This window comes from Thamnophis elegans, chromosome 8, assembly GCF_009769535.1.
Source record: "Thamnophis elegans isolate rThaEle1 chromosome 8, rThaEle1.pri, whole genome shotgun sequence".
Lineage (NCBI taxonomy): Eukaryota > Metazoa > Chordata > Lepidosauria > Squamata > Colubridae > Thamnophis > Thamnophis elegans.
The window spans coordinates 65,369,258-65,386,385 of record NC_045548.1 but is presented as its reverse complement, the minus strand read 5'-3'; the positions used below and the strand labels follow the sequence as shown (position 1 = coordinate 65,386,385).

Genomic DNA, 17,128 nt, shown 5'->3' with positions numbered 1-17,128 from the left:
GGGCTGTGAGACTTTTAAATACAACCACAATCACTCCATGCACACGCTAGTTTTTTTTCTTTTTCTTTCTCTTTTCGTTTCTGTTATAATTTTACACCAGTGAGGTTAAAACCAATTCCGTTGTATTTAAGTATAATGTCAATAAAGATTATACTTATACTATTTTGATTGATTTTCTTTGATAAATAACAGGTAACTTTCCAATCTGGATAAAGCAGTCCACGTACAAGTAAGTGGGGATCATAACCTCCCAAGGGAACTCCTTTGCGGAATTCCCATCATTAAACTGGGCCTGTCCAGTACCAGAGTACCTGTCCAATTCCTACACTTGCTACACTTTTCAGGATCTTCTTGATAATGGTCTCCCCTTTGCAAAATCCTTCTTCAGGAAGCTAATTTGGCTGCATTTAAAACCAGAGAGTTGAAAAGGCATTGAAGCCATCTTAATGAAATTTTCTGATTTCCCCACCCCGCCCCACCCGTATTGTTCCTCCAGACTGCATTGAAGATACACCTTCAAAAAGATATAACTGCCCCTTTGTTTCAAAGGTTTTTTTTAAGTGTTATGTCTTTTATATCAAGCTCATGTGAATCAAGATCCCATAAAGTGCTAAAACTACTTTATAATGCCTTGAAAAGATGTTGAGACTCTGGAAAGAGTGCAGAGAAGAGCAACAAAGATGATTAGGGGACTGGAGACTAAAACATATGAAGAACGGTTGCAGGAACTGGGTATGTCTAGTTTAATAGAAAGAAGGACTAAGGGAGACATGATAGCAGTGTTCCAATATCTCAGGGGTTGCCACAAAGAAGAGGGAGTCAAGCTATTCTCCAAGGCACCTGATGGTAGAACAAGAAGTAATGGGTGGAAATTAATCAAGAAGAGAAGCAACTTAGGAGAATTTTCCTGACAGTTAGAACAATTAATCAGTGGAAGAACTTGCCTCCAGAAATTGTGAATGCTCCAACACTGGAAGTTTTTAATAAGATGTTGGACAACCATTTGTCTGAAATGGTATAGGGTTTCCTGTCTAAGCAGGGGTTTGGACTAGAAGACCTCCAAGGTCCCTTCCAACTCTGTTATTTTATCCTATCCTATTCTATATCATTGTGAACTTCTGAAAGGAGAACATATAGGGCTGAATGGAAGAGAAGATGAAGTGCTTTTAGAAATAAATACAAAATGAATTCCTGAGGAACTGTGAGAAGTCATAAGCTATAGGTCTTAGCAGTTGCCTGCCCAATAGTTGTGTGTGTGTGTGTGTGTGTGTGTGTGTGTTCGTTCGTTCGTTCATTCCAGCATAACTCTGGAACATCTTGACCAATTTCAACCAAACTTGGTAAACAGATAACTTACTCTCTGGAAACAAATACTGTGGTGGGTAAGACACCCCTCGGGGTGTGCGTGTCAAGATAAAGCATGTTGTGCCTTAAAATGGCTTCTACTGTAAAGAGCAGTGGTGTAGCCATGGTAACAGCTTCACAGTACTCCACAAGGGGGCTCCCTCTGGTAAGGAAAAAATCCAACATTAGAAATTACCCCCCCCCCTCTATAAATAAATACCTGGGCAACGCCGGGTTATTGGCTAGTTATAAAAGAAAACCTACCAGATAACATGAATAAAACTTATACAATCAGGGGGGGAAGCACTTTTTTGCACAGTGAAACTATCAGGATGGCTAACCCCCCCCCCCCCAAAAAAAAAAGGGATTGGATGAATTCATGAAAGACGGGCCTTTCTGTTCAATCTGGAAGACTCGATATTTTCTGCCACTTGAGGAAGGCCTGCCTCCAAATACCAGGGAACACCAGAGGGAATATATACAGTATTCATTTCACACTAGTGACTCATAGCATCTTCTAATGTCATCCAAGCATGGCTGAGCCAAAATAGCAGTAAGGAGGACAAGCTTTACATCATCTCAATGATAGCTGGAAGACGTTGTACAGGGGTCATAAATCAGCAGTGGGGAAATGTTCCGTGTCTCAGTTTCCTGCTTTAAAAGCATCTATCCTGAGGCCAGGAACGTTTTGTTGGCTTGTTTTGTGGGCAACAAAGGTTGAACGAAGGAGGGCCTTGCTGTGACCCCGCGGGGCTGATGTTAGGTTTCGGGGTTAGTGTATTTTGGCATGAGAAAAGCAATGTTCTCCTAAAAAAAAATTCCTTGCTCCTCTTTCATTGGAAATCTTGCTTTATTGTGTCCAGGTGCTGGGAGAGAATGAGAAACCTTGGAAAGCTGTATTGGTTGCCTTGACGGAGAAGGACCTCTTGATGTTTGAAAGCATGCCACGCATCAAGGAAGCTTGGTTTACTCCACTGCATTCCTACCCTCTCTTAGCTACCAGGTATGTTCTTTTCTGTAGCCCAGAATATAAATATAATAAATATAAATATAAAATAAATGTGCTAGTCATTCCCAACTCTAGTGGGGGGTGCTCATCTCCATTTCTAAACCAAAGAGCCAGCGCTGTCTGAAGACATCTCTCTGGTCATGTGGCCAGCATGACTAAACGCCAGAGGCGCACAGAACACTGTAACCTTCCCACCAAAGATGGTCCCTATTTTGCGACTTGGGGCTTAAAAGTCCAACAGGGTAATACTGTGTCACAGACAGGAAACATCACATTAGATCAGGCAGATTTGGGCTCTGACTGGCAATGCAAACATTCCACTGTTTATTAGTACTGGCTTGTATGATTATTCACTCTCAGCAACTTCCCACGTGACAACCAAGCTGCTTAAAATCTATGGGAGCAGAAGACGTTCTTAAAACAAGAGGCCAAGTACAGGTAAAGGTTCCCCTCGCACATATGTGCTAGTCGTTCGCGACTCTAGGGGGCGGTTCTCATCTCTGTTTCAAAGCCGAAGAGCCAGCGCTGTCCGAAGATGTCTCCTTGGTCATGTGGCCGGCATGACTAAAGCCCGAAGGCGCATGGCACGCTGTTACCTTCCCACCAAAGGTGGTTCCTATTTTTCTACTTGCATTTTTACATGCTTTCGAATTGCTTGGTTGGCAGAAGCTGGGACAAGTAATGGGAGCTCACTCCATTAAGTGGCACTAGGGGTTCTAACTGTCAAACTGCTGATCTTTCTGATCGATAAGCTCAGAGTCTTAGCTACTGAGCCACCGTGTCCCTTAAAATAAATAAATAGATGATAGATAGATAGATAGATAGATAGATAGATAGATAGATAGATAGATAGATGATAGATAGATAGATATCACATTTTAAGCCCTCTAATGAGTACCAGACGCTTTCCTTTCTCTAGTTCAGAATATATAGAGAAAGACCACATTTTTAAGTTCTCTCTTGACTAGCAGGTACCTCCTTGCCTTTAGCCCAGAATATATATGTAGAAATCATGTTTTTAAATCACTTATTTCCCATATTTTCCCCTCCCATTTTAGCCAGCGGGACTTATGCAGATCTGTAATAAAACAGATTCTCCCCTCTGGCTGCAATTAAAAAGGTACAAGATGAAAAATAACTGAAAAGAGAGAGGTGAGAAATAGCAAACAATGTGTTCCCATAATAGGAAATTGTGTGGTAGTATTATATTAATGTAAGTAGTCCTCAATTTAGGACTGGTTGCTTAGTGGCCATTCAAAGTTACAGTGGAGCCTACAAAAACTATCCCAAAGATGCCTTTTCTAAAAGGCAACTGAACTTTCTCAGTTTATTGTTTGAAAGGTTTTGCTTCTCATCGAAGAAGCTTCTTCAGTTCTTCAATTGAGAAGCAAAACATTTTCAATCAAAAACCTAGGAAAGTACAGTTACCTTTTGGAACAAGCACCTTTGGGACAAGCATGACCTGGATGATTGAGAATCTTGACAGACATTTACTCCAAAAAACTACTTATATTCCAGTTCTGAAGTTCCAACATCCATTCCCACTCTTCCCATCCATCCATCCACCCACCCATCCAAATACAGGTCACGCACCAAAATAGCCGTGCATAGCTTTTAGAAGGCTTTCACAGAGCTCCTTGGGGCTGGGAAGGGCAGAAATGGGCAAAAAACGGGCTGTGTTTTTGTTCAATTTTGCTCCCTCCAGCCCACAGGAACACTCTATATGCCGCTCCTAAAGGCTATCATGCCCTTTTTTTGACAAAAAACGGGCCCGTTTTCATGAAAAACGGGCATTTTTGCTTGTTTTTGGCCTCACTCCCCAGGAGCACTCTACAAGCCTCCTAAATGCTATTCATGCCGTTTTTTGGGGGGGGGGAAAACAGGCCCATTTTCGCAAAAAAACAGGCTGTTTTGGGGAGGTTTGCAGAGTGCAAAAACTTTTTTTTAAATTTGCCTCTTCAAAACCTTGGTGCATCTTATACTCTGGTGCGTCTTATACTCTGAAAAATACAGTACATAGAATTGTGCTACTGGAAGCTGCTGATGTGCCAGAAAGCATTCACATAGTAAAGCCTCTGATGGGAGGGGTGTAGAACACCAGTTTATCATTGGCTCACCCTTGAGGGTCATCAGTTTAGATGAGACAAGGGATGAGACAAAAGCTATGCTTTGAGGTCGTAACCTTGAGGAAACATCTCTGAGCCTCACTGAAGAAACGTGTGATAAGGCCAAAGCACACTTTAGAGCAGGGATCTCCAAACCTGGCAACTTTAAGACTTGTGGACCTCAACTCCCAGAATCCAGGCTGGGGAATTCTAGAAGTTGAAGTCCATAAGTGTTAAAAGTTACCAAGTGTGGAAACCCCTACAATAAAGCATGGACCGTCAATGGAAGAAAGTTCAGGCACATTTGATCAGCTCCACCTGCACACCACACCAGAAGAGACATTCTCATGTTACCAACCAAAGCTGGCCCATGCCGTGTTAACTGTCGAGCTGTCACTAGGGAAAGGTTTCCTCACATAGTCGAGGAGAACAAATGGAGACGGATGAGTTGTTGAAGGGCCAGCCTCCCAACATCATATTCTGATGATACAAGAGTGAGAAGCTTAATTACTGCAGGAAAAAAAATCCAACCATCATAGTTTCTATACATGATTTTGGGTTTAAAACCAGCTTGATGGCTTGAAACCAGGGGTGTGAAATCCAGCAGGTTCTAGAGAACCAGTCGCGGAAATTTTGAGTAGTTCGGAGAACCGGCAAATGCCACCTCTGGCTGGCATCAGAATGGAGATTTTTGCAGTATCCTTGCCCTGCCATGCCCACCATGCCACACCAAGCCACGCCCAGAGAACCAGGAGTAAAAAAAAAATTTGGATTTTACCACTGCTTGAAACCAAGGAATCGGCTGAAACTCTGCCCCCAATCCTAATAATGCATGTTTAATTGGACTGCAGTTTTTATTATCTTGGATTCCCAGGACCTGTCAGACACACTATGCCTGACCCTGTATTTGTTTTGTTCTGGAAACCACACAAGAAACCTGAGAAACTTTGCAACCTCTGAACAGCCCCACAGGCTAGTGAAATGTCTGTGGTATCCAGTTCCCTGTTTCTATAGACCGGGAGGTTATCTTAGGACAACTACTTAGAAAAGAACAACTAAGTTGCCACAAGCAGCACGCACCTGTCTGAAGTGGGGGGGGGGGCTGGAAATATACATCGCGAGATGAAGTTTCATCTTTGAAAAATTCATCCCGCCAGCCTGCTGTGTATTGTCATAATCAGTTACGTCAGAATCCCAATTTTCAGCTATTTTAGATACAACTCGCCCTTGACTCAGGATCACAAGTGATGTTAAATTTTTTGCTGCTAAGCAAGGCAGTTGTTAAGCGAGTTTTGCCCCATTTTACAATCCCTTTTTTTGCCACAGTTGTTAAGGTTTAACAGCAATTGCATTTGTAACCTTCCCAGTTGGTTTCCAACAAGCAAAGTCAAAGCGAGATTTGGGGGGGGGGGAGATGGGAGAACTGCAGTTGTTAAGTGAATCATGCAGTCATTAAACAACTCTCACGCTCCCCCCCTCCAAATCTCGTTTTGACGTTGCTTGTTGGACACCAGCTGGGAAGGTTGCAAAAGCTGATCACACGATCCCAGAACTGTACAACGGTGCAAAATATGAAATATTTATTCCACTTCCCCCCCATAGGAAATCTGCGAAGATGCCTCAATTCTCAACAACTGTTGTTGACGTCCTTGTTAGCGTGGAATTTTAAAACTTTTTATATTTGGTCCGCATATTATTGGATGCTTTGCATATTTGTCAGAGCAGAAAGGCAGGTATAAATCAAGTGCACTTAATACATAACTATGTACCAACAACCAAGTTTGACCCTATATGACTGCCAGGCAGGAAAAGATGGCCAGATACTGCCACCTGCTGTGGCCTGCTAGATCCTGCTGGCTCTTAAATGCACATCACAATCCATTAAAAGGCTCCTTTGACCTGGCAAATCATCTCCAGCTGGGAGAACTTTGTGGGCGAAAACTCTCATCAGCTCCCTCATCCAACCCCTCTCTTTTCTCTGTACTCTGAATCCTTTGTTCAGTTACCTTGAAATGGCCTCTGATACCTTTATCTGTACAGGTTCATAAATGCTCAGTTTTCCCCCCGATGCTGTTCAACCTATGTGTAGCAAATAATTTAAATCCCTGAATGCATAAAAAATGTTTCAACTACAATGGCTACCAAGCTGTTTCAGTTACGTCTTCCTAGTTGCTTCTTTGACATGATCTTTTGGGGGAAGAAACCCGTAGTAAATAAGATATAAAGGTAAAGGTTCCCCTCGCACATATGTGCTAGTTGTTCCTGACTCTAGGGGGCGGTCCTCATTTCCATTTCATAGCCAAAGAGCCAGCACTATCCAAAAACGTCTCCGTTGTCATGTGGCAAGCATGATTAAATGCCGAAGGCACACAGAGCGCTGTTACCTTCCCACCAAAGGTGGTTCCTATTTTTCTACTTGCATTTTTACATGCTTTCGAACTGCTAGGTTGGCAGAAGCTGGAACAAGTAACGGGAGCTCACTCCATTATGCGCTAGGGATTTGAACCACTGAACTACCAATTTTCTGATCGACAAGCTCAGCATCTTAGCCACTGAGCCACCGCATCCCTCAGTAAACAAGATAATATATTGCAAAAATGGGATGGGGTCTTTTTTCCCCTAGTAGCTTCTTTTTTCCAGATAGGGCAATAATACCCATCAGACGTGAAGTATGATTGAAGATTTATATATTATAAAAATAGGAAGGAAAGAAGGACATTTATATATTATAAAAATAGGAAGGAAAGAAGGACATGGAAATGTTGCTTTTTGTTAGGATTAAAATTTTAGGAAAAGGATTTTGATTAGTCACAAGGAAAAGTTTCCTAGAAATGCAAATGAACAAATGGTAGACACATAGAGGATCATCAGTGAAATTGTCTTTCTCCCACTAAAGATTGTTTCCCTAACAACATGTGTTGATTCTCGCATTTGTTTTCAGGTTGGTACATTCGGGACCCGGGAAGGGCTCTCCACAGTCTGGCGTAGATTTGTCGTTTGCCACTCGAACAGGCACACAACAAGGGATTGAGAGCCATCTTTTCAAAACCGAGACTAGCAGAGACCTTTCACTGTGGACCCGGAGCCTAGTTCAAGGTTGCCACAACGCCGCTGAGCTCTCTGTGGAAGTCACAACCGGTAAATCAACAGCACAGAGGCGATCAAGTTCTCCCAGAGCAGGAGAAATCTTGGTGGACCTTCTCTGATTTCTGCCAGTAGCAAAACAGAGACCGTATCAATAGAGCAGGGGTGGGTTCCGGCAGCCACTACTGCCGGTTTGTGGATGCGCTACGCATACACTTGATTCATACTGCGTGTGCATGGACAGTACAATAAAAATTGTTCTGCGCATGCGCAGAAGCCAAAAACAAGGTGGCGGTGCCCTATGGTGCTGCCAGGAAAACCGGTTCGGAGGCATGGCAGGCCTGGGTCACTGCCGGTTCCAGCGACCCAGGCCGCCAAACCACTACCGATTTCGGCCAAACCAGTAGGAACCCACCACTGTAATAGAAGTTGAAAGGATTCTTTTGCAGTTTGGAGGAATTGGCTAAGAAGCAAAATCAACTCCATCCAACATCTGTTGCTCATACTAGATAGCAGATCCTTTTAACAGTGCTAGCCTGGGCTGTTGTTTTGTTTAAATCCTTTGATCAGTGGTCTGGTCTCAGAGTTTCACTTTAAAAGATAGAAAGAAGAAGAGGGTGGGAGGAGGAAAGACTAAAGTCAACAACAGTTTTTCTGGAGATTAAAACAATTCAGGCAGCCTGATGAGAGATGGACATTGAGGAGAAATTGAGAGCAGAACAATTGGCCTAGTCCTAATTCCTGGAATGGCCTGGTCAGAGAACCAGAACCAGAAGGTGACTCTTATACCCTGTTTCCCCGAAGATAAGACCACCCCAGATAATAAGCCCAATCGGGCTTTTGAGTCCATGCGCTAAAATAAGCCCCCGAAAATAGGGGAGGGGCTAGGGGAGACATGACAGCAGTGTTCCAATATCTCAGGGGTTGCCACAAAGAAGAGGGAGTCAAACTATTCTCCAAGGCATCTGAGGGCAGAACAAGAAGCAATGGATGGAAACTAATCAAGGAGAGAAGCAGCTTAGAACTGAGGAGAAATTTCCTGACAGTTAGAACAATGAATCAGTGGAACAGCTTGCCTCCAGAAGTTGTGAATGCCCCAACACTGGAAGTCTTTAAGATGTTGGATAGCCATTTGTCTGAAATAGTGTAGGGTTTTCTGCCTAGGCAGGGGGTTGGACTAGAAGACCTCCGAGGTCCCTTCCAACTCTGCTATTGTATCAATTTGTATAAATAAGCCCTCCCCCAAAAAATATTGCAACGTAGCAACCATGAGGTGACCACACTCGCCAACTCCTGCACCTCAAAAATAATAAGACCTACCCCAAAATAAGGCCAAGTCCTTATTTCGGGGAGGGGGGTGGTTCCAAAAGAAAAGAACACCCTGTCTTATTTTTGGGGAAACACGGTAGGTTCAAGAAGAAGAGTCAAGAAAGAGTTTCGTAGGGTGGATTGACCTTCCATCTGTGACATAAAGCTCTAAACCTGACACTTCATTATACAGCTTATATAAGTTGCTTTGAGGCAGTCAGTATCTCAACCTCCTCACAAGTTGGTCCTTTTGAGATGACGTCGGACAAATGAGGACAAGAACGCTCACTCCCCCTGTTAAGGAACATAAATGTAATGTTTATCAGTAAATCCTTGGCTATCACAAGAGTCTTTGCATCAGTGGTGAGTTTCAAAAATTGTTCGAACCTACTCTGTGGGTGTGGCCTCCTTTGTGGGAGTGGCTTGCCACCCATGTGACCGGATGGGAGTGGCTTGCCGCCCATGTGACTGGATATGAAGATGCTAACGACACTTGTCAGAACCACCTTAAATTCCCTCACACACAGCACTGGCATGCCTAAGAATATGATGTAAACTTGTTTTTTAAAAGGCATCTTTGGTTTGCGTTAAAACAACTTCAACACACGCAATGTTCTGATTGCACCACAAACGCAGTAGCCATCCTTACATTTCACAGAGGCACTGAGGTTTATAAATATGAGCATGATAGCATAGAATAATCATATCCAAGGACCAGTGGTGGGTTTCAAAAATTTTTGGAACCTCTTCTGTAGGTGGGGCCTGCTTTCCGGGTCCACTGGTGGAACCTCTTCTAACCGGTTCTACCAAATAGGTGCGAACTGGTAGGAACCCACCTCTGCTTTGCATCCAGAAATTTTGAAAAGCAAGACCAAGTGGCTAAATACCTCTTACTCACTGAAAGTTTACACTTTACTCCATGTCCTTGACTGTGTATTTTCCCCAAGGTTGATAAACCTGATTCAGGGATGTTATAAGATACCCAACTCCCTTTTTAATTAAACACAGACAGCAATTGGTATTACACTATGGATCTTACCATGTTTTAATGGTGCACAGTCAGCTGTGCTGAAACCTTTGTGCTATATTAACCTCATTGTTAACAATCACTGGAACTTCTTTCCAATTAGCAGGGAACTCATTAGCATTCCTATTAATCCCCAAGCTACTACCAGCATCGGAGTGGCCTCATAATCTTTTATTAGCAATATCATTCTTCTAAAGTGCCATAAATCCTGTTTGTTCTTGTTCCCTCCTTCAGCTTGCATGTACAAAAACCAGGAGTGCCGTTTGACCATCCATTATGACCATGGATTTTCCCTCATCACCGAACCCCAAGTTGGTGCCTTTCCCAAAACCATCTTCCAGTATCCCTACGAGAAGCTAAAATCATCTTCAGATGATGGGATTCGGCTGCTCTATTTGGACTTTGGAGGGAAGGAAGGTGAAATTGTAAGTGTGTTGGGTTGTTTGTTTTTCAACGTAGCTGGGGATGAAGATGGTTATCATTTGTAGCATCTGATTATTAGAAAACACAATCCTCACAGATTAGCTGTTCCATGAAGCGGGAAAATCACATTTCATGTCAGCATTACTAGTCATTAATGAATTGTCCCTTGCATGGTTACAATTATTACCTATGGATATTCTCCGCATTATAAAACAAAAGAAGAATTTTCTCCATTCCATAGAAAATGTCTCTCAGGATTCCAAGGAATAGATCTATTGCAAGCAAAAACTCCAAAGCAGGTGAATTCCTCAAAGAATAGCTTTATTGGAAATATCATATCGGTACATATCTGGTGAAAACCGAGTCTGAAGTCTCATGGTTTTCACCTACCGTATTTTTCGAAGTATAAGACACACCAAGGTGTTGAAGAGGCAAATTTTTAAAAAAAGTTTTTTCACTCTGCCGACGTTCTGAAAATGGTCCGTTTTTCGCAAAAACGGACCTGTTTTTCCCCCCAAAAAAGGGCATGAATACTCTTTAGGCTTGTAGAGTGCTGGGGGGGGGGGCAAGGAAGAGCAGAAAACGGGCCCCTTTTTTGTCACATAAAGGAAATGCATAGCCTTTAAGAGATCCCAAGATCAGGGCTACTTTTTCTGAATCAGATATAGTAACTGAATTTTGCAAGTTTAAATGTGTTATTTCCTTTATCTAGTGAGGGACTTGTTTGAGACTTTTTTTTTCCAAGTTATTTTCTTGGGCCAGGGCTCAAGGGCCACTTATCTGGTGATGGCTTTGATACTGCACTTCTTTCTGTCTTTTAAAATCATTCCTGATGTAACATGCCTGGATTATTCCATTAAATGATCTATTGGAACCTCAAAATGCTGATGCAGTGGGACCTCGGGACTTGGCTTTAGTTGGTTCTGGAAGGTGTGACAGGAACTAAAATGGACAAATCCCAAACAAACCATGTGACCGAGATGGCACACTGGTTAGAGTGCAGTTCTGCAGGCTACTTCAGCTCACTGCTAGCTGCAGTTCAAATCTCACCGGCTCAAGGTTGACTCAGACTTCCATCCTTCTGAGGTGGGTAAAATGAGGACCCAGATTGTTGGGGGCAATAGGCTGACTCTGTAAACTGCTTCGAGAGCTGCAAAAGCACTATGAAGCGGTATATAAGTGCTATTGCTATCATATGAGCCTTTGTGTTGGCTGGGAAGAATTTTCTGTCCCTTTTCCTATCTCGACCTTCCAAGCATGGCCAATTTCCTGTCCGCTGTCTGTGGCCTTCTCCCTCCTTTTGCAGCAACCTTCCCAGCATGGCTGACTTCCTGTCTGTTCCCCACAGCTGTCCCCCTCTTCCTAGAACAGGATGCCAAGTATTAAACAAAGGCCGAGTACTGGGACAACATTTTCATGTCAAAATGCGTCGAGAACGAAATTCAACGCGTTTTGAAGCAGTCGAATACTGACGTATCACTGTATTTGCCCAAGCTTCAGTCACAATGCTGAAAAATAATGCTATATTTCAAACGAAAATATTTGATGGCTTGGGCAACAATTCTGGACCCAGCCCAGAATTCTTCTTCTTGTGCCATATCCATCATTGGACGTTGGCAATCATGTTGGCGATCCTATTTTTATCAACAACCGCCCCAAAAAGTGCTGTTGAGTTTTGTCCAAACCAGTCCTTTAGATTTTGAAGCCATGATGTTGTTGTTCTGCCTGGACCTCATTTGCCTTCAGTCTTTCTTTGCAGGATTAAGTGAAATGTGCTGTATTTTTCTGGGTGTCTCATCATACGTCCAAAATATTCCCACTTATGTTTTTTTATGTTTTGATGATGGTCCAGAATTAGCCACATACAATAACTCCTTGTCTCTTTGTTCTCTGATTTCAGCAACTGGACCTTCATTCCTGTCCAAAGCCGATTGTATTCATCATTCATTCATTCCTTTTTGCCAAGATTACAAGACTTGGATTGGTAGCATAAATTCTGTCTGTCATTGGCAAGAACAAAAAAAACGAACAAAGTGGAACTACTCGAGTCCAACTCTCCCAACATGTTGTCAACACTGGGAGCTACTAGGAGAACATGTGAACTCTTCTGCAAATGACCTGAAGTTCAAATATGGGGCAAAGTCAATGTTTTGATCAAATAAAATAATAGGGCTCTGAAGAATAAGAGTCATCGACTAAAACATATGTTGCAAGGGAAACAACATTGATTGCTCTGAATAAAGTCAACATTGAGTAATTAAGAAGTAAGAGATGAATGCTGTATGATGACGTTTCATACTCATAAGTGTGCCTCTATGTATGATTTTAGAGCAGTCCGCTCCATCTTGGGTTTTGAGAATGCCAGGGCTTCCCTAGAAGATTCAGCAATTTTTCAATGAAAAGATCGGTGATGGTAGAGTAGCTTCTGTGAATGCAAAGTTTTTCCCTTCTCCCCTTTATCGTTTCCCCCATCCTTTAAAATCTACTCTGTATTTACCTCTAGTAGATCGGGCTCTTTTTGTAAACTGGTAACATATTCCAAATCCTTTGCAAACTGCAGAGAAACTGTTGTGGATAGAAATCCCAGAGAGTAGGAAATTTGAAAGCCACTAAAAAGTAAAAGCTAAGTAGAGAGTTACCATCAAAAATAAGGGTTTTAAAAATGAACTCTATGTACTTTAGATTCCCCCCCCCCCCTCTCACTAAACTATATTTCGGTTTTCAAAAAGCACAAAAGAAAATATCTATGTGCAAGATAGTGATTTGGTTGTTTGAGAGATGAGGTGGATGTGCAATCCACTCTAATTTTTTCCCCCATTAATAAGCATAGCAATCTGTATGGGCAGAGCTCAAGTTGCTGTATTTCCCAGTCTTGGCAACTTTAAGACACATAGGTTTCAACTCCCAGAATTCCCTGGGGCTGGGGAATTCTGGGAGTTGAAGTCCAGTTGTCTTAAAGATGTCAAGTTTGGGAAATCCTGCTGTAGACAGACTTAGTTTGCTGACTGATTCAATCCAGCCATAAAAAGGAACTCTTGAGTGGGCACACTTGGAGCAAAAAAAAATATCGCTAGATAGCACAGACAAAGGGTGTCAAACTGGCAGCCTGCAGGCCAGATGTGTCACGTGCAGGCCACATCTGCCCCGGCTCTGCAATGGCAAAAAACATTGTGATATGTTGCGATACGTCACGTGACGTGGTCAAATTTGACACCCGTGACGTACACCATAGACTCAGGGCACATTGGAGAATTTGCTGGGGAAAAAAAACAAAGCTCATTCAAAATTGATGACATCCAAATAACCTTAAGTTTTATAAGATTGCGATTGTTCCGTTAACGATTATAACTTGTGAAGGGGGGAGGGAGGTGGAATCTGGCGTACCCAATGCATTTTAAAACATTACAGTGGAAGTACAGTAAAAGTGATGGGAACGATAAAACATCTCGAAAAGAGGAAATGCATTTCAAATTAGTCCCAAGTTGGCTGAACTTTTAGTTCGCATGTGATGTGGTCAGTGGAATTTTGGCTCCCTCGTTTTATGGCTTGCAATTCCCTTGCGCTTTGCAACAAACCCATCTGCAACATTTGGCTCTCGGCCCTTCTAAGGCAAAGGAGAAGGTTTTGTAATGAGGAAGAAGATGGAAGCAGCTGCCAGGAGACAGAGGAGGATGCTAAAGAAGTATGGATAGAGAGGATACAGAAGCAAAGAAAAAACCAGAAAGCCCAGTTGCCTCTTGAAAAAGCACCTTTGGATGCCCTTAACAAGGTTTAACTAGAAGAATCCTGAAGCTGCTCAAGTCTTAACTGGTTGAGATCTTAAATTTTGTGTTGGGGTAGTTAATAGGCATCTGAACGTTGTGGTCTATAGCTCTGAAACTTGGCGTAGGTTGAAACCTTAGCAGCAGCGCTTCATCCTGGTGACTGGCATTCACTGGATTAAAACCCAAGTCACATCAAGGATCTTTTCTTTCCGCCTCATTCTGGAGAACGAGGGCAATCCCATCACAGCAGCAGCAGACGGAAGGGCGGTTGAAGTGTCTTTTTAACACTGTTTTCATATGGTCTACAGAAATAGAGTCTCCTTAAAGTTGCACTCAACTTCATAGATAACGTCCATGTACTCTTCTTGGCTGCAATATGGATATACAGGTAGTCCTCGGCTTACGCCCAGGAGTACACATGACCCTGTGAAGTTCTAAAGGCCACCGCCCCGGCAGTCACGTGACTGCACTTCAGGCACTTGGCAGTCAAGCCATAATTAAGGTCATTTGCAGCATCCCATGATCACATGGCCATGTTTTACAATGCTTTTGCTGAAAACTGGCATTCCATTTTTAGCAAAACTGGCCCACAGCAAAACATCGGTTCAATTCACGATAGTTGTGGTCACTAAACGGCCGCCATAAAACATAAAATTGAGTCGGTCGTGTGGGTGACTCATGTCACCATCATCATGACTTATAGTACTTATGATGAACAGGCTCCATTACAGTCATAAGTCAAGGAGTACCTGAACTGTTGTCTTCTCAAATGCTTTCACCAGTCTGATCTCCAGCAATAGACCTTTCTTTGTGGTTTTTTTCCACCCAGGTACAAGCCATGTCCAATCCTGCTTTGCTTAATAATCGGCTAAATGACTGTCAGATACATCAATATTAAAAGCTTAATGTCTACATCAAAAGGCCAAAAAACCCATCCCCTTGTTTGCTATATGGATGCCCAGAGACACAGATTAATGCAGTTGTGTTTTTTGTTTGTTTGTTTATTGGCCATAGTAAATAAGTATGTTTTTTAAGGTTGCTTAGATATATGTGGTCAGTTGGGAAAATGCTCCTGAATTTTCAACCTGAATCCATGCTACTGGTTACAAATAAATAAAATAAATCGTTATAAGGATAGCAAAAACTGGAAGCAAAGTGTAAATGCGTAAGTTATGCTTGCTTTCAGCTGCATTTGAAGAAAATTCTCAGCAGCATTATATAGTCCCTGAAGTAATCAATCTAGGTTTCAAGGTAATTTGATTGGGAGAATAAATAGGATTCATAAAGGCCGCCCTGCTAATTCTTAAATGCGATTAAGGTAAACTTTGGAATATTTGAAAGGTTGGAAATTTTTAAAACCCAAGATTGAGCTGTTAACCAGCTAAGATTTTACACACGGAGAATTTTTTTGGGTAGTTCTATAAAATAACCGATTGCCATGGAATATCTTCCGTATAATTTCTTTCCTAGTATTTAGTTAGTAATATAAAATTAACTTAATAAAAAGCTGCTTGATTTTGAGCCTACATTATCACCATGTGCCCAGTTTGTGCCTAAGCTTCATTTTTATTTCATTTGGAGCTTTAAATGTATCTATATATCTATATCTCCATATACAGAGGCGTCTCTACTTTAAAATAAATATATTTTTGCAGATATGGACTTTCCATTGGTTTTTGTCTGTCCGTGAATGGATGACGTACAACATTTTTGATTTAAATGGCATTTTGTGGAAAAAAAATAAGGAATCTCAAATAACCCTTTCCAATGTAGCAGGATTTTCAAGTTCCTTCCATGGCAGTATTTATTATTGTGAATGAGCAAAAGCCAGAGCATAAAGTAGAATATTGTGTACTTTAGGAAACGTTCATGCATATGTAAATTCCATTGTACTGCTATTTTCGATACCTAACACCCCTCCACTGGAATATTATAACTATATCTGCTTTGTATATAATCAGGATTAATTCATTAGTTATATCACGTATTGTACGGTGCTCAAATCACAACATGAAGAAGTGAATAACTAATTTATATATATATGTATGTATGTATGTATGTTGTATTGGGTTTCTGTCGTGATGGACTCTTGTGACGAGCCGATTGACAGATAATGGAAGCAGTTAGCTTCCTCCCATAATTGGGGCATACCAGGGGTTGTGACACTAATATATATACATACATATACATACATACATACATATACATATATATACATATATATATATATATGTAGTCAAATACAGATTTTGAATGACTCTAGACGCCGTTACTTTAGATGTGGTTGATAGAATGAATTAAATGGAACTACCCCAGATTTATAAGAATTTAATCTACAATATTTATATTTTCAAGAGGGAGAAAAAAACGACTATATTTAATAAAGTCATTTATTGGATTTTTCTTCGTGAAGTGATAATTTATTTGATAAGGTCACTGATTTTTGTTCAATGGTTTTAGTCTGCTAAAATTTGTATAAAACAGAGAAGTACTGATTTCACAGGATGGGAACAATTCTTCCAGGTAAGTTCTCTTACTAAAGTACTACTGGTTCAATAGTTTAGTTCATTGAAAGGAGTATCAATCTCATGGCATTTCACAAAAATATAAATCTATAAATTCAAGAATGGCAAAACATGCCGATATATTTGAATAGAGCACTTGTCAGAATTATACTTGAAGGATGGAATGAGAGATAGAGAACAATTCAGGGAAAGAATTGAATTTAAATTTTTCGTGTTTTGACTTTTTCTACATTTTTTTTTCTAAGACCTTGATAATGTTGCTTACCTTTTAATCTGGATAGTTTACTGTCTTGTAAAGTGAGTGAGCGGTAATTTGCAACCACTCTCAAAGTAGTTTTTCCTGACAGTCATGGTATTTCTAGAATTTCATGTGTCCCACACCTTTAAAATGATGGAAATGTCTGGTTTTAAAAAGTACTTGCTAAGCAATATTTTTAAGTTTAAACAAACCACTACCTAATTTAACCAGACATTCTGCACATTTGAATATACATCAATAGAGAATTTACGTTTGCAGAGCTAAGCAATGTTCAAATCAT

At 41.3% G+C, this 17,128-nt stretch overlaps 1 protein-coding gene across 1 annotated transcript in view; it reads left to right on the top strand.

Moving 5' to 3' along the window:
* The window catches only part of SNTB1 (syntrophin beta 1), a 130,951-nt gene extending 115,159 nt beyond the window's left edge, over positions 1 to 15,792 (top strand). The window contains exons 4-7 of the mRNA XM_032223367.1: positions 2,208 to 2,347; positions 7,400 to 7,596; positions 10,112 to 10,302; positions 12,201 to 15,792. Of these exons, the coding sequence (XP_032079258.1) occupies positions 2,208 to 2,347; positions 7,400 to 7,596; positions 10,112 to 10,302; positions 12,201 to 12,293 (621 nt within the window). The 3' untranslated portion in view covers positions 12,294 to 15,792. The remainder of the gene's footprint in view (positions 1 to 2,207; positions 2,348 to 7,399; positions 7,597 to 10,111; positions 10,303 to 12,200) is intronic.
* The last annotated feature ends 1,336 nt before the right edge of the window (positions 15,793 to 17,128 follow it).